Raw genomic sequence first — 25,077 nt, forward strand, 5'->3', positions numbered from 1 at the left:
GAAGGAAAACAAGAAAAAAAAATATATTCTGAATGAAACAGTGGATGTATGATTTTTGTGGTTCATGCTGTGGCCACAGACATGCTATGTGATCTGATGGTGAATTTGGGGTGACCCAATGCAAAAATCCTGAGGATCCATGGGCTTTACCTCCCCCATCCCAGGCAGCCTCCTTTATTGCTAGAGTCCCTTGTCTCCCTCCTGATCGCTTGCCGACCAGCTGCTCAGCGGCTTCATTTCAACACCCCCTTCCGTCTTTCTGGGGGGGGGGGGAGGGAAGCACGATCTGCTTTTCACCCCTGGGCAATTCAGCTCCAGAGACCATGCATTCACTCTATAAGACGCACAGACATTTCCCCTTACTTTTTAGGAGAAAAAAAGTGCATCTTATGGAGCGAAAAATATGGTAACTGTGCCCATGTTGCTTCTCCAACCATGTTATATACCATCTTGTCAGGTTGACTGTGCAAGCAATACAGCCCTATTTCCACGTGAGGTAGGAAGTTTAATATGTCCCTATAAATTGTCTACTTATTAATTGCCCTGGGGCAAGAAGGCAGCAGAGGACTAAGCTGCCAGCTGACTCTTGTACCACTGTGCTCAAAATTCAGTTCTTGCATGGGTTTAAGTCAGTTATTCTTTACTCAAGAGTAGACCCATTGAAATTAAGAAGCCCATGTCCATTAACATCAAGAGTTTTACTCTTGAATAGGACTGGTATTGAATACTACCCAGTGTTTCCCAACTCCCCTGGTGCATTAACTTCACAATAACACCCTCCCCCTGCCCCCAAAAAAGTATATGGTGCACTTAGAGATTGCCTTATATATATTTGTGTGTATATACATTGTTCATCACATGGGTCAAGATACTGCTTTGAAAAGGACTTTATAACTTATCAGTATATTGGCTATTTTAATGCTGGGGTACATATTGTAAAATGGGTTTTAACAATTATTGGTTTCACTTTCAACCACTGTAAGTATCTGTTTTTAAGCTGTACTTTTAAGGGATAATCTCTGTAAATCACTGGTACATACTTTTAATTCAAATAAAATTTTATGATCTATAATTCATACAAACGATATGGAGTAGTGCTGAATTTGTTAAGATACTCTGCCTGGGTCTCGATAGCTGCCAATAAACCCACAATCACTTTATATTAAACTCTTCTTTACAACCGTTTCAAGCGCTATAGGGACCTCAGACATTCCTGCAGGTTTTTGTTTTGTAAAGTGAAGTTTAGAGGTCTAAATGCCTGCCAAATGCACAGTTCTCTTTATAGTTCAGGTATGGCACTTCCCAAAAGCTCTCCACCACCAAAAAATTTTTATGTATCTCACAAAAACAGGCATAGCTGTCAAATGCAGTTACATTAGGGTAAGTCAGGATGCTAGGCAAAGGGAGGTTTCCCAGCTTCCTGCCCAGAGGGGCTGAGGCAACGCAGTCAGATGGGCAAGGGAAGAAACAGTAAAAGTATTATTATTATTATTATTATTACTTCAACATGCAAGGATTGCTAATAGAGAAGCAAGGCTATGAAGGGCAAGCCAGTTAAGAACAGAGAAAGGAACCCTTGTTTCTATTGAGGTCCAGTCCCTAGAACAGAGCTTTCCAAACTTTTCATGTTGGTGACATACTTTTTAGACATGCATCATAGAATCACAGAATCATAGAGTTGGAAGAGACCACAAGGGCCATCGAGTCCAACCCCCTGCCAAGCAGGAAACACCATCAGAGCACTCCTGACATATGGTTGTCAAGCCTCTGCTTAAAGACCTCCAAAGTAGGAGACTCCACCACACTCCTTGGCAGCAAATTCCACTGTCAAACAGCTCTTACAGCTCATTTCGTGACACAATTTTACTAGCAAACTGGAGGTTAAACTAACCTCCTTCCAGCCCCAGGGGGAGTGTGTCACAACAGAGTTTGGAAATCTCTGTCCTAGAAGATAGTTGAAGACTACACACCATCTAAAAGTGGACTGGGCTCAGACTGCCCCCTGCATAAAATTAGGCTGAAGCCCAGAGGATGCAACACTCCTGAGTGAGAAATTTGGGGACAGGTTGCCTTGGAACCTTCAGAATCACACATTCTTCTCATGAGAGGTTTTTTTTTTTTCATTCCTACTGCCCCATGTCCTTCATAAAAACATGACTTGAGGGTCAGGATTACCTCAAACAATGTGGGAGATGGAGAGGAGAATAAGTAGAAACAGGAGACAGCCTTCTAGGAACAAGGGGACTTCTTACAAAAGAACTGTTAGAACCAAGCAATTCCTTAAATAGGTAGGGTTTAAAAGCTCAAAATATTCTGCTGGATACAGATAAGCCCTTGGATAGCTTTACAGCAACTCTTGGATATGGGTTGTAACAACAAACTAAATATAAAAATTACAAATGTTTCTGCCAAGGTGATGCCTTTAACCTTATGAGAAACCCCAAGCATAGACCTGCAACTGGATTTGATGCAAGACTATAAATTTAATCGGGTGAACCAAACTTGTTTCCAAGGACAACAATAAGAAGCTGCCAAAGTGTACTTTAAGGCCACAAAGACAAACATCTGTTTGAAACTGCAGCAAGTGGGGGGAAAACCCAGTATACCCAGGATGAATTTGGCAGAGAGGTCCTTTACTTGCAGATTCAATACATGAAGTATGCTAGTTATCCTACTTATCTTAAGGTAAATATCTAGGAGTACCCGTAAGACACAGTTAAGAAACCTAATCTAAACTCATGTCTTCTTCCTCATCCTTCTTGTCTTTTGAGTCTCCTTCCTTTTGATCGGATTTGACGTTGTTTTGCATTGCTTTTGCAAACGCCTCGACATCTGAAAACAAGACACATCAAATTAATAACATGGCAGCATGCAATAGGAAAGCAGGCTACTTAATGCATGGCTCCAAGTGAACAGCATATGGCAAAAGGAAGACAACTACCCAGGACAGAAAGCCTGGAGTAGATGAACGAAGGAAACATCTGAACATCTGTGCTGGTCTGTAATGGTCTAACCACCCCCTTCTTCATGTTCATTGCAGCTCAGACCTGTCATGTACTTAGCCTACAAAATGACATTCCAGTCCATATTCGTAACTGGACAAAAAGCACTACATTAGAAGCAGTGTGTCACCATTCCACAGCAATCTTTATATTTTGCTGGGTTACAGAGAACTGAGCCAGAGCTGCCACCTTTTACCCAGATTCTCTGCCTTCAAGAGGGCTTCAAAATCAAGAAGGGATATGGACTCTGGTAAAACTGCAACACAAAGGACCTCTGACCCAGCAGAGCCTACTGCACAGCCACTGAGCAACTTTGGGTTTATTGACAGAAATGAACTCACCTCCCTTGTTTGCTGCATCTACTGCCTCAGCTGGTAGGCCAAATTGGCTCATTAGAGGTCCCAGCTGCCCAGAGGCCAAGGCAGCGCTGAACATGCTGAGTGCCTGCAAAGAAAAAAAGCTATGTCAAATTCCAGAAAGATTCTATAGGGCAAAGGCTGAGCAGCCTTTTTGTTTCCTGCGGAGGGCAGCATTCCTTCAGGTGCTGCACTCTGGTGGCAGGTGCAACCAGAGATAATAGTATTCTGGATTAACTATTCCAGAATAAAATCTATGCTGCTTCAGTTTTCAACATAGCTACTTGGAAGATTAGAATGCCCACTCCTCCTATGCAGGTACAGAAGTAGGCCGCACTGGGCTTGAGAAGGTTAATTTCAATTATAGTTTTTTTGGGGGGGGGGGTCAAAGCACAAAAGATCAATACAGCTACTGTTCTGAAAAGTGGAATTTACTTCCAAATTTAGTATGTCGCCAACACCATACACAGAGTGGCAGCATAACAAATTGTTGTCAGACAGCTAAGGACCATACAACCGGGGGGGGGGGGGAAACAAAATCCCATCCCTTCCTATTGTTTAGAAGCAAGATAGAATGAGGGAGCAAGCACTCGAAAGCAGGCATCCCCAAACTCGGCCCTCCAGATGTTTTGGGACAACAACTCCTATCATCCCTAGCTAACAGGACCAGTGGTCAGGGATGATGGGAATTGTAGTCCCAAAACATCAGGAGGGCAGAGTTTGGGGATGCCTGCTCTAAAGCCAGGGGTGATGAGGAAAGAACTCTGGTAGCATGAAACCTCGAGGAGGCATCAAAGGCAGCAATAAAATGGCCTTTCTGAGATTTATCACAACAGGCAAACTGAAAAGGATTCAAAGAAGATCTAGAGCTTCTTGCATTCTTCCCAAGCTGGCTTATCTTTTTTGGGGGGAGGGATTTCTAGCCAACTTCTTCAATCTTCTAATTAATAAACAGCTTTCCCCACTAAGGCTACTGCTATCAGCATTGAATTAATTCAGCAAGTAATTAGAGATAAGCTTGTGGGGTTACAGCAGAGCAGTGCCATCTCAGCCACTCTAAAGGCAGGTTTATAAATAACAAATCACAATACTGCATTTAGCAGACACAAACTTTATTTTATTGGTTAGCGGGAAATGTGGCGCAGTATCCTGAAACAGGGGGAAAGACAACCCAAATGGCTGACAGACACTGTTGGAAAGGCCAGCCAGCAAATTTGACAGGCTACACAAAGTGCAGAGTCTTGGTGTGCGAGAGAAATGTTGACACTATTGCCCTGCACTGTACATCCACACAGGGGTTGCCCGGGACACCACTTCCACCTCTTTGGTTTTCCCATCCTCCTTCATCCATTTTTAAACTTGTAAAGACCTTAAAAGAGAAGTCAACTGCCTCATAACTAGACCTTCCTCATCACATAGCTTTCCAGATGATGCAGGGATCTGTCTAAGATTCCTCCTGATGTGCTTCAGCCAATTCCACCCAGTATGTCAGTCCTCCTATTTAAGCCAAGTAGCTGCCTCCAAGCGTATTTTCCAAATATACCAAAACTTTTACCTGCTGGAACTGCGGAGAGGTCAGTGTGTTCTGGATCTCCTCTGCTGTCTGCGGCAGAGATTCCCCGGAAGGAAGATAAGGCAGCAAGCGCTCTTGAACCTCTGTATTTGCCAGAATGGGTGCCATTATTTCCGGGGTCAGGACACTGGACAGGTCAACTGTAAAGAAACAGAGCCAGAATGTCTGTGTCAGAAGTACCAAGAATTAGCAAAGCTGCTGCAGGAGAACTCTGCGAGTCACAGCACAGGCACCACAAAAGTCTAATCACCTGTTGTTAAAGTACAACTGCAAATGGGAACAAGTAAAGGTTTGTATGATAAGGTGCAGTCAAGGACACAGGAAATAGCATAAGCATGGAGGTGTGGAAGATACTTGGAGAAAATATGCAAAAAAAAAAAATAAGAGGAAAATTGTTTTTAATAGTTATGGTATAATGGCATCTGACTTCTGCAATTATTGCAGCAATAAATAAATCATATTTGAAAATAGGGTGGAGGTGCAAATGGGAGAATGGAACTTTTTATCATTATCTGGTAGGCATGCAGTTGCACCCAAAAATACTGGAAGATTATTATTATTAGAATAATAAGAAAAAAAATTGGAATATGAAGTTCCTTTATTTCCAGTACTGATATTGCTCAACTGTAAGTCCCCTATCCTAAAGAAAGACTGTAAAGAACTTACATCCTATTTTGATTACAGCTGCTAATTGACTAAAAACTAGTTACATTACTCACTTCCTGGAAAGAATGACCTGGTAAAGTTTGGAACTTGGCTATACTGCAATGGCAAAAATAACATCTCATCTAAGAGCAAGAATTGCAAGTGAATACGGAAACTTGTTTTGGGAAAACTAGTTGCCCTTTATACACTATTGTCAACAAAATAATGACCTCCTGTGAAAGCAAATTCAAGGTGGTTTTGGATTTCTGTTTATAAGAAATACTCTAATTTTATGTCAAGTCATATTTTCCTGCAGGATATTATGATATAAGGCAGTGTTTCCCAACCGGTGTTCCGCGGCACACTACTGTGCCGTGAGACATTGGCTGGTGTGCCGTGGGAGGGAGGCGGGCGAGTCGGGTGGTGAGAGGCGGCGGCGGCGAGGATCCACGTCGAGCCGGGGGCGGCTCCGCGGTGGTGGTGCCGAGCGGCAGGGCAGCGCGTGCAAAAGGGAGGAGCGCGAGACAGCGGAGGAGGAGGAGGCCGGCATGTCCGGGCAGCAGCAGCAACAACAGCAGCAGCAACTCCCGGCGACGGCTCCTCAAGCCCCGCCGCCGCCCCCTCCTCCGCCCGCTATCGCCGCCACCAGCACAACAGCCGCCGCCGCCTCAGTTGCCGCCGTCCCTCAGTCCCTCGCTCTGCTGCCTCCTCCCACCCCCAAAGCTTGGAGGTTCCCCGGCAAGGGGGAGGGAAAAAACTTTCACTTTCGTGCGTCCCTCCCGGCGTGACGCTGCGCGCTGACGTCACGGGGCGGGGCTTTAATGGTGGTGTGCCGCGAGATTTTTTTTCAGTAAACAGGTGTGCCGTTGCCCAAAAAAGTTTGGGAAACACTGATATAAGGTACCCCCCCCCCCGTAACAGTGTTCTGTTGATTGTCAACCAAATGACTTGACTTTTTTTGAAAGCCTCAACTGAACAAAATTCTGAGCCTATTTACAATTAAATCTTAAGTGTGTGTGTGTGTGCGCGCGCGCGAGTGTGTACATACACACACACACACACACACACACACACACACACACACACAGCATGGTAAACAGATTTGATTTGGGAGCCAGTGTTTCAAAAACCAAGCATTTCAGATTTTGACCCCATAGTGTTACACCATTTGCTTATCTTCTTTCTCACACACACAAATTGTAAAGGTAAAGGGGTAAAGGACCCTTGGATGGTTAAGTCCAGTCAAAGGCAACTATGGGGTTGTGGCGCTCATCTCGCTTTCAGGCCAAGGGAGCCGACACTTGTCCACAGACAGCTTTCCAGGTCATATGGCCAGCATGACAAAACCACTTCTGGCACAACGGGACACCGTGACAAGTGCCAGAGCACACGGAAACGCTGTTTACCTTCCTGCCACAGCAGTACCTATTTATCTACTTGCACTTTGACGTGCTTTCGAACTGCTAGGCTGGCAGGAGCTGGGACCGAGCAACGGGAGCTCACCCTGCCGTGGGGATTCGAACCACCCACCTTCCGATCGGCAAGCCCAAGAAGCTCAGTGGTTTAGACCACAGTGCCACCCGCGTCCCTTACACACACTGTAATGCAGGGATGGGGAAACTCTGGCCCTCCAGCCACTATTGGATTACAACTCCGAACATCTCTGACCACTGGGCCATGCTGCCTGGTGTGATGGGAGTTGGAATCCAATGACAGCCAGAGGGCCACAGGATGCCCATCCTTGCAGTAAACACAGAGGCAAAAAACCACTTTATTACATGCTCCTGTACAAAGACAAACAATATGATAAACAGCATGCTGCTAATACAGTTTCAGTAGGGAAAGCAGCTAGGAAGGAACATAGAAGCACAAGGCAGGATACATCTTTGGTGAGACCTCATTTTTTGTCAGGCTACAGAGGCTCCCACACCCCCTTTTTACCTTGCTGGCCTCCTGCTCCAGCCGGCACATTCATCGTTGCCAAGATAGTCTGGAGGTCACTCAACTGGATGGGCTGAGTAGGGCTTGTTGCTGTACTGGTCCCATTTCCAGAACTCGGAGCAGGACTGGGACTGGTGGCAGTGGCAGAGGCTGCTGCGGGAGCTGTAGGAGCTGGCGTTACCCGTGTGGAAGAAGTACTGGAAGATGGTGTCACAGCTGCCGACTGGCTGCGAGAGCTAAAAAGCAATTCATATAGTTAGCCTCTGCAAGTACAGTTTGAAGTCGGGGACGTTTCCCACAGCTAAAGAGCAAGTGAGAGAATTGCCATTCCAGGTCTTCTCCTCCCCCCAAAAAGAAGCTCTCAGCTCACTCAACACAACTTAAGTAAGGAGGAGATGGGATGCCTCCTTCCTCAGTTTGAAATCCCAAACTTCTAAAATTGCAATTTAAAGATGAGCCCTAGAATTACAGTGGTACCTTGGGTCTTAGTTGACAAACAAATTGGCTCCTGAACGCCGCAAACCCAGCTTTAAGTGTTCCGGTTTGCCAACATTTTTCAGAAGCTGAACATCCAATGCGGCTTATGCTTGAGTGCAGGAAGTTCCTGCAGCCAACTGGAAGCCGCACCTTGGTTTTTGAATGCTTTCGGGAGTCAAATGGACTCCCAGAATGAATTAAGTTCGAGAACCAAGGTACCACTGTACTACAAAAGCCAAAGACTTGTTGTTTATAACCCTACTGACCCTTTCTGATCTCCCATTTCCCTTCTCTAGCCAAACCCCGAAACAAGGTTTCACCTTTCCCACACCTAGGAGAGATTCTCTTTAAATGTTAGACGGATACCACAGGAGCTGCTTCCCCACAAGTTTGCCACACAGCACTGGCTGTTGGATCTGAAACATTGCAGCGATATGTAATAAAAACAGAAACCTATGAGAGAAATGTCCTCACTAAAATATTGTACAATTTAAACAGAGCCTCAGGTATTATTAAAGCAATCTGTTTCTTTGAAAAGGACAGTTATAAGCTAAGGTCCTCTTACCTGGAAGAAGAGCTGCTAGTTGGGGGGCCCCCACTTCCCAACAGACTAGCCAGACCAGGACCTGTCAGAGCACCGAGCCCACCTTCCATAAAGGAAAAAGACAGCATATGTGTTAGAGACTTCTTTTCATAAATAGAAAGTAGGCTTAAAAATGTTGTACTGTGTAGACTTCTTGGTCAAAATAACCAAAGTAACTTTACAGTTTTCCCCATCCAGAAACACAGATGTACAAACTCATACTGCAAGACCAGATGCTTTTTTACACAAATTCAGCAGGGAGCCGGAGGACTTCTTTGGTCAATTTGAAGGCTCTCACTGATTAATGGTCCACCCGGACTGAAAACATGCCTAATCCTGGGAAGGAATAGGAGACTCCTTTTTTGCCATGATGCCAGCCTTTTCTTCATCTTAAGTGGTTTTTGTCCACTTTAGAGTATACAAACTTAAGCAAAAGCACACACACAAAGGATTTATCTGTCTAGTTCTATGCCAAGTTTTGTCTGAGAGTCCACTTTGATACTTGAAGCATTAATTCTGAGTCTCAATTTGTCATTTCTAAGCCAAACATTCTGAAGAATAGAAACAGTTGCCACAGAACTAAGTTTGTGCTTCTGTCATGCTTTGTGTTAATAGCACAAGATGCTGGGAAACCTGTTTTTCTTCATTCTCTGAAAATTGCCTCCTGGTGGAATCATTCTATTCTGGACCACTGGATGGCAACAAGCAGTGAGGATGCAAAGTGGCTGCATGATCAGTCGCAGAAGGATTCATGTATGCCATTAAGCAGCAGGTTTACCATCACACACACAGGGAAATCTTACAAAGCGTGCACTTTTAATATTCTGACAACACTGTACCTATGTTGCAGGCATTTAATGAAAGAATAGAGGAAAGAATGGATCAGCTCATGTTACTTGGCACAACTTTCTGTCCAGTGATATTTGATTTATTATGAACACTTTGCTTAAGAACCAAGTATAGTACCTGCAGGGAGCATTAGGAAGAGATTAACCCAGACAAACACAATTTTAGCATGAATGTACAAAAGAAGCTTACCAAGTCCTCCTAAGCCTGTTGGTCCAATCAGCTGCATGAGCTGGTTATGGCTCATGTTTCCCAAAAGACTTTGCAAGCCACCTTCACCTAAACAGATGAGAGCGTATTATAGTCACACATATTTACAGCTCTCCATCTAAATGACAGGCAATTTAAAATGGCAACAGGTTTTATGAGGAAAATCTCACTGTTTTGCTTCTAATATACAAAAGAGAACCACAGGTAAACCCTGGAGAATATCAAGAATATCCACACGTCTCATGTTTCCTAAACATCTGTGTTTCCTAAGCTTTTCTAAGTTGATATTTGAAATTGTTATGTTTGCCTTATAGTTTTATTTTTAATACTATTTTATTGTTCTACATTAATTAAACATCCAATTAAAGCTGGTTTTGCAATGAAGGTTTTGCAATGAAAGAATCAATCAAACAAACAAACAAACAAACAAACCCCCTAAAGTATCAGAACTTGCTCTTAATACTAAAGAACACACAGAAAAGGACTCATGGAAAAGTCTATACCTCCAAGGGCAGACAACTCATGGCCTCCACTTCCACTACCACCCAGAGCTCCAGGCATTGGTGGGTTGTTGAGATACTCATTCACCTTACGACAGTGCTCCTCATCTTTCTCAGTCTTGGGCTCCTGCCAGGAGAAGAAGAAAAATGCATTTTTGCATTCGATGACAGATGTCTAATTCACAGCTTCAACGTTACACAGCAACAACTAGCATCACTTATGCCTCGTTTCCCCTTCATCTGCTAACAGCTACAAACCTGCATCCAGAAGAAGAGCCGCTTGGATCCAGCTTTGAATTTCAACACATAAACGCGGCCTGTAGTGCACTGAGGCACCCTCTTAAATTCACAGTCATCAGGGAAAATAATCAAGTCCTGGAGTGGAAGAAGATGACAACAAATTATTCTTTACTTTCCACACAAAACTATCCAAGTGCGTTACAATAAGAAAGAGATCACTAACCACTTTCTCAGTCAGGCTGCAGTTGAATGTCTCTCCCATGACAAGCTTACAGGGATGGCTTTGCAAGCAATGGGGAGTTACATAGATGCACATGTTATCCCTGCCTCTAGGGAACATGCTTATCTTTTTCTTACACAAATTCCAAACAAACTTGAGATACATGTCAGGTGGCCAGGGAAGAAAGAAACCCGTTTTTTCAAACAACAGACCTCAATCTAGTACATAAATGTATTTTAACACTCTCTTACGTACATTGATTTTAAACATGAAGCAGCATTAAATCAATGCATACACCTTTAGGCTGCAGCATTCTACTTACATCCTCCACGTTCCCTGAAGTCCTGTCTTTCCAACAAAAGTGAATGAGGGAATCATCCGTTTGCTGGATATATACAAGACCTTTCCTCTTGTCTGGTGTAACAGTGCTGCCTTTCAAAGACATCTTTCCCGCACGGAACTCTACCAAGTATTTGCTAGATGAGCCCCGGGAGCCTGGCACCAGGCTTGGAAATAAAGCACCAGAAGACATCCTGGAAAGAGATAATATTTCATAATAAGCACATTTTCTCTTTCAAATATTCAAGTGTTCTACCAGTGCCCAAATCCAGGGTTATGAAGAGTAATGGGTTTCGAGAATTCAGTCTTTTAAAGGTAAGTTAAAGAGCACCAATCTGACAGCCTAAATGGGCAGGGCCAAGCCAGAACTCCTGTACACCCTGAACAAGCAGACTCCCTGGGTGTGTTGAATCAATCACAGTATCCTTTCCATTTACAGGCAGGGGTGGACAATGTTTGTACAGGAGCAACAGTTCAAGCATCTCAGCAGTAATGATCATCTTCATTCAATTCCTGCAGATAATTCTTCCTCTCTCTGTGCTTTGCAAACCGAAAAACATCCTCTTCACTCAAATCACTAGTATGAACCCTCCAACCTTCCTCTGATCTTTGGTAAGCACTTGACAGGGTTTGGGTCAGAATAGCATCAAGGATCAAAAGCCGTCTGGTTATGGGAACAAGCAATGATTGAAGGGAGCTTCCAGTCAGAATGCTTTGAGAGATATTTATGCAGAATCTGAAAACAGAAGAGTTAGAAAACCATTACTATAGTGCACCAACTGAAAAAGTACCACCAACTTAAAGAATAGATACATAGAACTAACAGCTATCACTAGATCCCTGAAAATACTAACAACTTGGGGAGTAAAAGCAAAGCTGAGGACTTGGACCACCTTCAGAACAGCTTAGAGGCTCATTAACATCAGACGTGATGGGAAAACAGGGGCCTATTTTGAGGATGCATCAGCAGACTTCTGCTTGTACTTTTTTAAAGAGTGTAAACTACTTTTCCAAGTAGTATAAAAAGCATTTTAAACAACAACAACTAGAATGCACTTCAGTGAATAGCACTAGCAGTTTAATAGCTAAATCAAAATATGGGTGACCTAGGGTCAGTCACTGCCTGTCAGCCTAACCCACCTCACAGGGCTGTTCTGAGGATAAAATGAGGAGGAAGAAAACCATGTATGCTACCTTCAGCTCCTTGGAGGAAAGGTGGGATATAAAATGTAATAATACAGATAAATCAAAAAGCCCACAAACTAAGGAGTATTACTGAAAGTGGATTCTTTAGGGAATTAGCAATCAGCTAGAATTAGCCTGTTGTGCACATATATATGTCATGCCAGGAGATGCCACAATCCAAAAAGAACAGCTATTTGTGCAACAGCTACTGAAGCAATACTCACCAATGACACAGTACTCCTGTGCTCAGAGCGCCAAGAAGTCTTGTAGTCCTCTAGCACCATTCTCCTCTCCAAACCAGGAAAAGCATCGTTGCCTGGCTGTGGCTTTTCTTCAAGTCAGACTTCTGATCATTCTTATAAAGAGCTACTGAGAACTTGAGTCTCTAGGGAGTGAACAGGCGCTAAAGAATTCTGGTGAAATGAATCAGATTGTACCCAACAGGCAAACCCCTCTGGCATTCAGGTGTTTGTTTCCTGACAAAGCTACATCAGCTCTTAAATTACTGCTACGGGATCTCTCAAGTGAAATTGATTTTTTGCTGGCTATTGCTAACTTTTCAAATCCATTCTTCCTCAAAAAAAAAAAAAAAAAGCCAAGAACTCCCAGGTCAGCTTGTGGCCCCAGGCCATACCACAAGGAATTTTGACAGCAGCACTTCCAAGTGTATTAAGTGACCCATCAGCAACAATAAGTGATGCAAGAGAACACAAGCATCATGAAAGAAATTTGAGCAGAGTTATAAAGACTCTGTCATCAACACAGCTGTAGAAAAGAGGTAAAACACAATCCTGGACAAAGAAATATAGTCTTCTGGTGGGGGGTGTTACAGTCCATAGCATCTCAAAACCATGAATTGTTTAGGCACCCCATTCCAGACACGAAACTAGAGACACAAGGCAACAGCTGCTGGAAAACAAATCGAGCCTGGGAGAAACAAAACTGTGGCTTGCTTGCTTGGTAATGAGCCATCTCATGATTTGTTGAACAAACCATGGTTACAAACACAGCCACCGTAGGTGCTTCCTCAATGAGGGGAAATAAGTTGCCAACCATGTCTAGGAGTAGGAAGACCATTTTATTAATTCTATTGACACAAAGACAGAATGCTAGTGCTCTTTAGAGCATTAAGTAACCATGCATTCTGAAATAAACACTATACCAGTGGTTCTCAAACTTTTTTCTCTGGACCATACTTTCAGAATAAAAATTTGCTTCTGCCACACTGATTTTTTAATTGATAAGAAATACATTGGAAAACACAACTAGGATTGTCCTCAGCATCACTTGGTGCTCTTACTCTCATTTTGAAAATATATCTATCCACATTCTGCAAACAAATTGTTTTGATACTATACTACACTGAAATGTTTAAATGTTTATTAGACTGTCCTTGAATCTTCCTGCCACACTTGCCATCCTCTCCTGCCACACTCTTTGGGAATTACTGCTCTACCCAAGAACTATAATGTTTGTCACAGTGACTAAAGGCACCTGTTATCACTCTAATTTCCTTGCATCATTGCAAATATGTTCAGGTTAAAATGATTAGCATAAGAACAATGCAGTATTTCCACCACCCTCATATTTTTTAAATTCCTAGCTAAACAGCATGAATAAGCTACCAGATTTTGGAATCCCAGCCAATTACCATGTCACCTGTCGGGAAGCTGTTGGGACTATAATCCCTAACATCTCTAACCACTGGCCAAGACGGCTAAGGCTGATGAGAGTTCAAGTCTAAAAACTAGAGAACAACAGTTTCCCACCTCTGAACAAACAATATACTAAATATTTGGAACAAGTCCAAATATTTGTGAATGGCTATGGAAAAGATCTATTATAGGTCTACCAGTTCATAATACACAGCCTTGCAAACTTCCAAGTTTGGGAAATGGACACAGTGAGACACAATTGTTAAATATAAAGCAGGGCATCTGTAAAGTTTGAGAACAGAACCATATTAAAGGATATCAATTGTGGGGCTGTACTGTTTTGAGGATTAGGGTCACAAGGCAAATTTAAGGGATGGCAACCCTTGAATCCTATCATTACTACTAGTTTTGATATTTGTAGATCTTATGTTCAAACCCCAGTTTAGCCATTGACGTTGTTCAGCCTGAGTAGGTAGTTATGCTGAAGTTTATCACACCATGGAATGTAAACACTCAATGTAAACAACACAAGTCACTCCCCCCCCCCCAACTTTCTAAAAATGGTACACGGGAGAACAAACAGCAAGCAAAGTAATAATAGGTTCCAATTTTCAAAATGAAGTGCTTTGCCAATTAAACACACATCAAAGGGGTGAGCAAGTGGTATTATGTACTGTGCATTTTCCCTTTGCTGTAAGTTGCTTGCAGACCTTCGGGTGGCAAGCAAGTAAAAAGGTTGGCTAATAATAATACTAATAACAACACCAGAAACCAGTGTCCTTTTGTTCTTGGGAGTGCGTGGAACGGACGACCAAGAAAAAACGGAAGGGAAGCAGGGACAGAGGAGTGACATACCCCAGAAACGGGCAGTGCAAGAACTGCAGAGTGGAAAGGGGCACCCGCACACGCCCAGGGTCATCTAGCCCAACCCCCTGCAATGCGGGAACATCCTGGCACCCTTTTAAGCTGCGGCGTTTGGCTGCTGTTCCCCACTGAACTTAGTAAAATTTATAAACGGTATGCCTTGGAAGCTAGGCCGGGGGGGGGGTTACGTTAAGCCTCCTCCTCCTCCCCTCGTCTGCTCCACCCCTCCCCCTCCATTTTCCTCAGGGACTTTTTGAAGTTGGGACAAGAATGAACATTCAACGATGGGGCGAGTCTCCCCCTTTAGCCGCCGCCTCCCCCACCTCCGTCAATTCAAGGGCGCCTCTCTCTCGGCCTCACACGCGAGGACCCCTCCCCCCCGCTCGCCCCTCCCCCACACTTGCCTAATTGACACCCCCCCTTACTCCCCCCCCCGGTGGTTGCGACCTCCAGGCCTCCTCACACACACGAATCCCGCCCCGAAAATTACCTGCCGCCTCAGCTCGCCCCACTGTCACCCGCCCCGTGTTCGCTCTCCCCCTCAGACGCTACCGCACTTCCGGCCGGCTGAGGGAGGCGGGGGGGAGGGGGTAGCCTTTTGCTCGTCACGCCGGAAGCCCGCCCTCTTCCCTTCGCCTTCCTCCCTCCACCGCCATCTCCCATTGGCTGGGAGGCTGGCTCCTCCCCCGCCGCGCCCGCGCAGGCCGGAAGGGCTTGCCACTCGGAAGGAACGCCGCTCGCCAACAAGCCCCCGTCGTGCACCGCGGCCTCCGCCCCGCCTGCCGGCTATTGTGCTGTGTCATGTCGGCCGGGCGGGGAGGGAGGGCGCGGCCTCTAGCGGCGCGCGTTGGAACTGCATGGGGATTGCGCCGTTTTGCGGGAGCTGAGGATGAAGAGCTCTGTGGAGCCCGGAAGCTTGCGCGGTGCTGGGTTGGGTTGGGTGCGATAAAGGGGCCGAGAGGCAGCCAGCTGCTTCCTCAGGCTATATGAGAGAGGGCGAAATTATAATTATTTTTAAAATTGACTTTCTCTAGGGTTCGCTTTGGGGTGTTTTATATATGGGCCGCTGGTCCCATCACCTCCTGGCAAATAGAAGGGGAAGAAATGGAGGCAGTGAGAGTTTTTACTTTCTTGGGCTCCATGATCACTGGAGATGGTGACAGCAGCCACGAAATTAAAAGATGCCTGCTTCTTGGGGAAAAACAATGACAAACCTAGACAGCATCTTAAAAAGCAGAGACATCACCTTGCCAACAAAGGCCCATATAGTTAAAGCTATGGTTTTCCCAGTAGTGATGTATGGAAGTGAGAGCTGGACCATAAAGAAGGCTGATCGTCAAGGAATTGATGCTTTTGAATTCTGGTGCTGGAGGAGACTCTTGAGAGTCCCATAGACTGCAAGAAGATCAAACCTATCCATTCTTAAGGAAATCAGCCCTGAGTGCTCACTGGAAGGACAGATCCTGAAGCTGAGACTCCAATACTTTGGCCACCTCATGAGAAGAGAAGACTCCCTGGAAAAGACCCTGATGTTGGGAAAGATGGAGGGCACAAGGAGAAGTGGACGACAGAGATTGAGATGGTTGGATAGTGTTCTTGAAGCTACCAGCATGCGTTTGAGCAAACTGCGGGAGGCAGTGGAAGACAGGAGTGCCTGGCATGCTCTGGTCCATGGGGTCACAAAGAGTCGGAAACAACTAAACGACTATAAACAGCAGCAATAATATATGGGGCGTGATTCGTAAATCGAATATTCATCACTTAAGAGTATAAAATTATGTGTGGCATGCAGAAAGCGGGTAAAGGTTTTCTTCTCACACAACGCTAGAACTCGTAAGCATCCACTGAAGCTGAATGCTGGAAGGTTTAGCACAGATGAAAGAAAGTACTTCAAGCAGAAAGTTGTTTAATCTGTAGAACTCTCTGCCGCAAGAGGCAGTGGTGGCCACTGACTTGGGTAGCTTTAAAAGAGGGTTTGACAAATCCATGGAGGATAAGTCTGTCAGTGGCTATTAGCCATGAAGACTATTGCTCACATTGAATACCAGTTGCTGGAAACCAGAGGAGGTGAAAGAGCTGTTGTGCTCAGGTTCTGCTCTCTGGTTTCCCACGAGGATCTGGCTGGCCACTGTTAGAACGGGATACTGGAATAGATGGGCCATTGCCCTAGGAACGCAGAGTAATTTATTTCCCCTCCCTCCCTTTTTTTGTTAACAACAGAGCCATGGCGTGGCACAGGACTGGGCAATGTCAGGTTCTCAACTGCTAAACACTGCAATATACTGATATATCACAATGTCTGAAATAAGGATGGAGCTATGCAGAGGCATTGCCTGGCTTCATGGGTTTTCCCACATTGTGATTTTTGCATCACACACACACACATATCATGATTCGCAATATACTGCCAGGTCAAAAATTATGAAACCGATATCAAGAGATGGATTTCAAACTGGTTTTGATCAATATATCAGTATATCGTCCAGCTTGGCTGTAAACCTCTCCGAAAACAAGGTCAGAGGTGTGAGGGCCGGTTGCTGGATAAGGGAGGAGTTCAATCTGCACAAGCTGAGACACTCCTTCAGTTGGCATGTAGGTTGAGATAAGTTATATGTTAATATATTACAGTGGTACCTTGGTTCCCAAACAACTTAGTTGTCAAACAGATCAGCTCCCGAACACTGCAAACCTGGAAGTAAGTGTTCCGGTTTGCGAATGTTTGCTGAACATCTGACGCGGGTTCTGCTTGAGTCCAGGAAGCGTCCGCAGCCAATCGGAAGCCGCACCTTGGTTTTCGAATGGTTTCGGAAGTCAAATAGATTAAGTTCAAGAACCAAGGTACCACTGTACCTGGAAGCTTCATAGCTCAAGTTCCAACTGCCTCTAACATTATTCTGTGATCCATCCTACAAGCAATTGATCGTATAAACTTCAGTGGACAATGCATTCCTCAAGTCAGGAAAATTTATATTCATCCCACTATGGATGTTCTGGAATTGAATTATCAGGGCATTTAGCAAACTCTTTGCTCTTTTGGTGTAGGCAGTGTCCTGGTATTGAAATTACAGTCCTTACTAATTTCAACCTGAATACCCTTTTCAGTATCACAGGTGCTCTCACAGTGGCTCAGAAAAGATGATAAGCAACCAAAACATGGTTGAAATCCCATCACTTTAATAATAAGAAAATATATTTTAAAATTCTAAAGCAGAGCAGTATTAAAAAAAATCATAATAACCTAACACTTTCGAGTTCATGATGGTGGGCCCTTTGTCATTTCCTCCACTGCATCACCCTTGTATCAAATGTGTTCCATCCTTCAAGCCTCCTACCCATGTAGAGGCAATGGGGATGTGATATTTCTTTATCCCTCCTTCAGTATGCTTGTGCAGGAGTTGGGCCTCACAAATAAAGGATGCTGCACCATACCAGTTCCAGGAGAGAACTTGACGATTTCTTTCCTCCTCTCATGAAGCTGCGGAATGGGAAGAAGATGCATATGAACCACTTCTCCCACTGCTACTCAGATGGCAAAAGCACAAGAAGGTCCAGGCAATCAAAAGTTGGCAACTTCATTACAGCAGCAGTTTGTGCAGTGAGAGGTACGTGCAGGGATGGCATATATGATGCCAAGTTTTGGGGGTTTTTTAGGTCCTTGGGTCCACCACTGCAGGAACGTTGTAACTACATTTCTCTACAAATGATAAACAATGTAAAGGTATGTGAGAGGGCACATCCCTAGGATCAGTTTAACTGGGTCATGTTGTTTTCATTGAAAGCAGGATCAAGGCCGGCCCTGCCATGCCACAGGTTGAAGCAACATGCTTCAGGTGGTACCAGGTGAGGATGCGCATGAAAGACTGGCAGGGATTAAGTGCAGCAACAAAAGTTTTTTTAAAAAAAACTTGGCAATAGTGGGGAGGGGGGTGCCATTGGGGGTCTAATTCAAGAAGGAAAGGGTTACTGGGCTGGCACTGAGCAGAGCTTCATCCACTCCAGCTGGGTCAATGCGGCAAAGGTGTTATCAGCTCTTATTTTGAAATAAATATCTGGGAATAATATTTGTCAAATGAGTCAGAGTCGGGGGAGGAGAGGAACCCTGCTAAGAATCAATGACAAAGCAAGAGTTGGAAGTAACTTGTCTTCTCCAAAACAACCTTTATTCAGATTTACAGTTTTAACATTTATGTCCACAAACCTGTACAGACTTCTCTAAAAAGGTAAATATGATTTTTTATATAGTTAATATAGATGGGTATTGACAGTTATTAAATATTATAAAAATAAATCCATTTCACTAAAGCCTCTTATTTATTATTATTATTATCATCCTCTGACGTTTTCATGCAAAGTGGATAAGGCAAAAAAATACAGTGGGCACAATCTGCCAGGAACTGCTCACCAGCGCAAACCCCATTGAAGTGACTTGGAGTTGCATTTGCGCACACCATGCACAACTGGAGCAGCGAAATGCTCTCTTGCAAGCCCGTTTTGTTTCAAATGAGGTTTGGCTGACAGAAATTGCAAGTAGACTGTGCAAGGTATGTAAATAATCATTAAGAGGGATGCAGCAAAATAAGTAAGGCAAAATAGAACAGCAATAGCAGCAGAGAGTGGACTGGGAAAGGGGAAATATATATATATATAGTTTAATTTTTCCATGCTATAAAAATCATACTAAAAAATCAATTTTTCTGTGTTAGAACTGTTAGCTTTACATAAATTTAAATATTGCTTTATTTTACAATTAACCCGAAAGCACATGTGTATTTTGAGAGGCAACATTACAGTACATTATCAAATTAATTTAAGAATTAAAACACTACATAAACAGGAACAGCTACATTTTATCTGCAACATTAAAATACAGAATACAGTAAACAGGAGAAAGATTAAAGACCACACTAGGCACCTGACTGTTTGCATGATTACATCACAAAGTTTTTATTAAGTTTTTTAGAATCACAAGCTACCTGAATATTACAGTTTGTGATCTGAAGCCTCTTGCAACCTTTGTAGATTTGGGATGGAACCCTTGGAAGCAAAAATTGTATCAAAATTTTAATGAAACATGTTTGTGGCTCATATGTACGTCCTCATTAATTTATGATTACTCACTTCAAAAGAAAATAGATGTGACTGCAAATGCAATTGTGTGGAGATTTTAATCTAAACATGGTTCATCTCTTAATCTGTGCCATGGATTAGTAAATGTACCATAAGGCAAAATAAATGGTTGCAGCTGTACGTTGTTATGATCCATCCCAAATTGTAGGCAAGGTGCAACAGCTACAAACCCAATTATACTTATATATCTTGGTGAAAATAAAAGTTTTACCAAGCTCAATCTATCAGGAAGGTGCACTTTCCAGAGTTAGTTTGATTTTCAGAGTCAGAAGGTAAAACAAATACTTTCTTAGCAGGATCTCGAATATTTTTTTTCCTTTAAAATAAAAAGTATCTATACCTTCCAGTCAATGTCATCCTGCCAGAGGACTCAAGTTATTCATAGTGTCATGCAAGTCTGGCATCCAGCCAAATCAGTTAAAATAATAATGTAGCCAATTCTACTGTGTGTGGAAATGGATGTGGGAGCGGGTGAAGACTATCAGAGGTTTGTGGACACATTATATTTCTGCAGAATTTATCCCTTGGCAATGGGCTTTATCCAAGATTAATGCTCTACTGCCATCGTGCTATGCCAAAGGTAGTCTAGTGTTACCATTCTTGCTTCTAATTAAAAGTAATTCAAAGTAAACACAGCTACCTTCGGGCACAGCAAGAGGAAAAGCAATGACCCCAACCGAAGGCCCACAGAGCTATTATGTGCACAGGCAGCCTTGCGCCAGAAGAGCATCCCTGCTTACCTCAGTGTTAACTGACAGCTTCATACAAGCGTTAGGGATGTGCATGTGGCATTCTCGCCAACACTGAAGCAGCAGCAGCAAGGAAGCCCTTCTTTAGAAAGGCAACCATCTGCACATCAAAGCCTGAGGATACCCACCAGCAGGGCTAATGTGTGCACAAGCCACAATTCAAACCAATACAACGGAAAGTGAGCAGCCAGGAAAATAAGTAACTCCACAAAAATATTTGCTTTAAGTTAAAATCTACCTTAACATTTAACATAATAAATTTCAAAAGTGCTTTTTCGCATGGAGGTGTCAAATGGTCAACTTTGTAAGGCAGTGCTTAAGTTATGGAGGTGGTACCAATAACAAGTGCAGGTTAAATGTAAACAAGCTAGGTGACTATCTTTTTTTTTTCTTTAAAAGACAATTTAATATTACAGTTAAAGCTTTTAAGGGCCTCAAACTTTAATGTGTATTTTAATTGGAATCTATCCTCGTGCATTATATTTATATAAATTCCTGACCTAGCAATAGGCAGGTTAGAAATTAAAAGACAAAAGCGGGAGAATGTGTTTGCAGTTTTATAAACAAACATTTTCAGTGCAATTCATCATTTACAGAGTAGCAATTGCTAAACTAAACCTCCCACTATTTTCTCCAGGATAGGTGGCAGCTCAGACTTCCTCTGATTGGAACCTACCGACTTTTCTTCCCACTATGTGTTAAATGGATCTGTGCAGGCACCACCATTGTGGTCAGGAGTGTACCTGGGAAAGTTGGGCAGGAGGTCTAATCTGTGGGCATGACTTACATGTATGCATACCAAATGCAGAATGAAAGTAATGGAAATTATTCCCTTAAAAATCAAAAATCAAATTGAACATACTAATGGAAATAAAGCATGGATTTTAAACAGTTACATATTTAAAAACTGGAGAACGTTTCTCATCTTGAGATGCAAAAAATATCCCTTGCCAACTTATTTTTAAGTTTTAAGCTGGGGCAACTGCATTTCTTCTGCAATTCAAAATTAAAAGTAATCCTTGCAAACATTAGTGTAGCATGCCACAACTTGTCTATATACACAAGGTGGGAGTAGCTGTAACTTTTTAAAAATAAAGATATTGGCTTAAAATTCATTTTCCTCTACCATTGGCCAGAAGAGAGGAGAGAGAAATTGAATGTGGGCATCTTCCCTCCTCCCTCCTTCCTGCCAGCTATCTGTTGGGAAAAGGGAGACAAAACAAAAAACTCAATGCTGTCAAGACTGGGACAAATGCTGGGCACAATATGAGCAACACATTAATTGTTCATGAACAATTAACATAGTATTAGGAAGCAGGTGGTATTCATTCATTGCAAGGGGAAATGGGAAATATACAAACTACAGTGGCACGAGTTGGGTGGTCCAGGTGACCTGAGGGAAGGGCATTCTCCATACGTTTTAAGCCCTGCTGAAATAAAGAACGTGAAGCTGCAATACTTGGCAGATTAATGCCCAAGGACAACACCAAGTTTAGTGCTAAAAACAAGGCACGCTAGTCAAAGACGGTTCTCTCAGTAGTGTCTTTTATTGCCTTGAATGCTTTCATGGGAACTTCTTTACTGGAAATATTAATGTAATGTGACTAAAATAATGCTGCAGTCAAATTTTCCTGCTCCATGGGCACTGCAACAAAATAGCTATGCAATCCCAACAGCTGTTTTTTAAATAAACCTCTCTAAAGCTTTACTTCTTTAGATGCACTTCAAATTTCAGGTCTTGGGTTGACATCTGCAAGTATGATGCTTCAAAATATATGTGAAAAGCAGATTGGACACCTTAAATATATAAAGTGGTAAATCTAGAACAGCCAAAATGCTATAGCCCCTCATATTATATCCACATAATTGATCACTAAATTGTCCTTGCAACCCCTCCTGATGTCAGTAATTTCAGTGAATTTCACAAGGAGCTTCTCTCTAATTTCATAGATTTCACAAATTTAACCATTTGTTTTTGAAAATGTTTTAAAATGGGTGAATTGCCCACCTGATTTTTCTTCAAGCCCACAGGTAGTCAGTAATGTTTACCTGACTTCTAGAAATGTATAAATAACCAGAAAAACACCGCCCCCCCATCCATGACTCAAATAGCTCAGGGGTTATATGGCTTTCCCAAAGTTTAAATCTGCAAAAATGAATCCACTCTCAATAAAGTTCAATGAAAGCTTCTGTTAAATAATCCAGCTTTAGCCAAAAGGTAGCAAGAAGGAATTGCTTTTCAAGAATCAGTCCTGACGCAGTCAGTGCTTCAGAACAAGCATTAAAAAAACCACACCAAATCATGACCTTTTTGCAGATACATTCCAAGTAAATCCAAAGAGAAAGGAGTGTGTGTTTGTAAATATGCCTAAAAATCCTGAATAATGTCAACCTATCAAAGCAGGTATGTCTGAACAGAAGCAAAAATGTTGTTTCTTACATGTTACACACAAAGCACCCTGGTCCTATAAATATTTCCAAAGTGTCATGTGTTTTAAAAGCAAAACATTCTGAAACTTCAAACAAGGAAGTGCCTGCTATGAACGCCTACAAACCATGCCCAACATTCAATGCAGAAGTTTGTTTGGGGGAGCGGGGGAATCACAGGTACTTCATTTCATTGATAATCACAGTGCCCTAAAATTGAGGCAGAACAGAGTAACAGCTTCCGAAACTGCAAGTTAAGCCTAATGCTATATTTGTCAAACTTTTAAAATTACAGGCGATTCAGAAGACTCCCAAGAATTCCAGTTGCTCCGATTCTCATTAGATACCTTTCCAATGGCCACAAGCATATTTCTATCGTACCGATTCACCATTGTTGCTCCAAGTTCAGAATACTTAAAAGGCATCTCTTACTACTGACATTTAAGAAATTCCTTGGCTATCATCTTTATTTAAGAAGTTACACGTTGGGAGTCAGTACTGCCTCCCCTCTGGCTACACTGCGTTAGTTCTGGCCAAAAATAAAATGACAAATAAGGGGGAATGAAACAAAAACGTGCAAACCACTTTCCTCTGAAACATGATAATTTCAGGTTGCAGCTTTAGGGAGACATTTTGGCAATCAAAATTGTGACAATTCCTTCATTGATGACTGATAATTTTCATTAAAATTTAGCTTTAGAAAAAGGATGGTTTCTGGTCATGGCGGTGCCAGAGTCACTGGAGTAAAGTCTGCCGAACCTGGGCAAAGGAGCAACTGCATTGAAGATTTCAGTATATATCTGGACAGTCAAAGAAGTTTCTATCAAAGTACCCTCCTGAGTATAACCAGTCAGGAGTCCCAAGGTATGGATTGGTGCCCTGATAAAACCATCTGTGGAAAAAAGGAAGACAGTGGGTTGGGGAAATGTTAGGTGCAACCGTAAAATACATTAATAAAGCCTAACCTCTGTTGCCTAAGCTCTGGTAACCTCCAGGCTAAATGACTGTAATGTGTTATACATAAAGCTGCCTTTGAAGATGGTTTAGAAACTGTAGCTGTTGCAGAATTCAGCATCCAGATTGCCGACTGGAGCAAGACAGTCCAAGCATATAAAACCAATTCTAGCATGACTACACTCTTAGTCTCCAGGTTCAATTCAAAGTGCTACTTTTGACCTATAAATGCCTCAAGGAAATTCTGTAACTTTTATGGTTCCGCCTTACTTCATTTTGCCCGCTTTTGTTGCACTACAGTGCAGGAGTGCAAATGGTCCAGCATAAATCTGCAGCTAATGCACCATTACTGTGTGAATGATGTGTCACAGAACACACCCACACAAATGCTCCAGTCTGGAGGGTCCCACAGCCATACCTTAACCTGTCAGAGAAGCATAACCTCTGTCACTGGAGTATGGTTAGAGTTATTACTTGCCCTTCACCAAAAGGTCCCCGTGTGGGTTACAGCAATATAAAATACAGCATTGAAACAAATCACAACTAGAGTAGGTCCTATCTATCTAGTGTAAAATGCCAGGGTAAAGAGTTATGACCCTTCACTGGCTTTAAGGAGAACTTGCAGGTTCCCACCCAGTTCCCCCTTCAGCAACCCATCTGAGCATTAGGTCAGTTGCCAGCACTATTAACATTAGTATTAATAACACTTATTGAGCACACTGCTGTAGTAGTGCCAGAAAAGGCTGCACTGCTTCTCTCTACTGCTAATTAAGAAGGCACAGTGATTTCTGAGGAGGAAAAAGACTGCACAAACCGATTCTACACTACTTTGATCCTTATACCAACCTCATCTAGTTTCTCTGTTCACACAAATAGCCTCCCTCCTCAGAGTAAGCATGTTACCAACAAACATGCACTTGTGGTAATCTTCATATGGCCATAACTGCAAACAGCCTATCTGCACAGCCAGTTTCCGTTTCCACCATTAGTTACCTTGTTCTCCATTCAGCTTCATCTTTTGCACGTTCCTTACGAGCAGCTCTCTGCTTCTCTTCTAGTCTCTCTTTCTCTTTGCTAGCCAGATCTAACAGACATTTTAATAGGGACTGATTACTTTATAAAATAAGGAGAAAAAGTACAAAGGAATGGAAGGTAGAGAAACAAAATCCAGATAGTTTTAAGAA

The 25,077-nt window shown here is 42.9% G+C and overlaps 2 protein-coding genes across 6 annotated transcripts in view; both read right to left on the reverse strand.

Moving 5' to 3' along the window:
• Positions 1–2,463: 2,463 nt before the first annotated feature.
• Positions 2,464–15,376, reverse strand: ADRM1 (ADRM1 26S proteasome ubiquitin receptor). 2 transcript variants are annotated; one of them, XM_083507626.1, is made up of 12 exons: positions 15,127–15,202; positions 12,342–12,502; positions 11,521–11,668; positions 10,916–11,126; positions 10,392–10,508; positions 10,137–10,260; positions 9,616–9,702; positions 8,560–8,641; positions 7,518–7,753; positions 4,914–5,071; positions 3,344–3,446; positions 2,464–2,832 (listed from the first exon to the last, which is right to left on the reverse strand). In XM_083507626.1, the coding sequence occupies exons 4-12, from the start codon at positions 11,123–11,125 to the stop codon at positions 2,726–2,728; spliced, it is 1,224 nt and encodes a 407-aa protein (XP_083363752.1). In that variant the 5' UTR covers position 11,126; positions 11,521–11,668; positions 12,342–12,502; positions 15,127–15,202; the 3' UTR covers positions 2,464–2,725. The 2 variants fall into 2 exon arrangements, with proteins under 2 accessions (XP_083363752.1, XP_083363753.1); XM_083507627.1 differs by lacking the exons at positions 11,521–11,668; positions 12,342–12,502 and having other exon boundaries at positions 15,127–15,376.
• A 3,387-nt stretch (positions 15,377–18,763) lies between these two features.
• Positions 18,764–25,077, reverse strand: part of OSBPL2 (oxysterol binding protein like 2) — a 63,414-nt gene continuing 57,100 nt past the window's right edge. For all 4 annotated transcript variants that reach the window (XM_083507572.1, XM_083507571.1, XM_083507573.1 and 1 more), the window contains 2 exons: positions 24,887–24,977; positions 18,764–23,831 (listed from right to left, as the gene is read on the reverse strand). In XM_083507572.1, coding sequence (XP_083363698.1) covers positions 23,729–23,831; positions 24,887–24,977 — 194 coding nt within the window. In that variant the 3' untranslated portion in view covers positions 18,764–23,728. The remainder of the gene's footprint in view (positions 23,832–24,886; positions 24,978–25,077) is intronic.

The sequence above is a fragment of the Podarcis liolepis genome (genome assembly GCF_965112155.1).
Source record: "Podarcis liolepis genome assembly, chromosome: 6".
Lineage (NCBI taxonomy): Eukaryota > Metazoa > Chordata > Lepidosauria > Squamata > Lacertidae > Podarcis > Podarcis liolepis.

What these genes read in the sequence shown, in the direction of transcription:
- ADRM1 (XM_083507627.1), bottom strand. Translation starts at nt 11,125, where the DNA reads ATGTCTTCTGGTGCTTTATTTCCAAGCCTGGTGCCAGGCTCCCGGGGC. An exon ending in AACAGGCTTAGGAGGACTTG is followed by an intron (nt 8,642 to 9,615) that starts GTAAGCTTCTTT and finishes CCTTTATGGAAG; the next exon opens with GTGGGCTCGGTGCTCTGACA. An exon ending in AGATGCAGCAAACAAGGGAG is followed by an intron (nt 2,833 to 3,343) that starts GTGAGTTCATTT and finishes TCTTGTTTTCAG; the next exon opens with ATGTCGAGGCGTTTGCAAAA.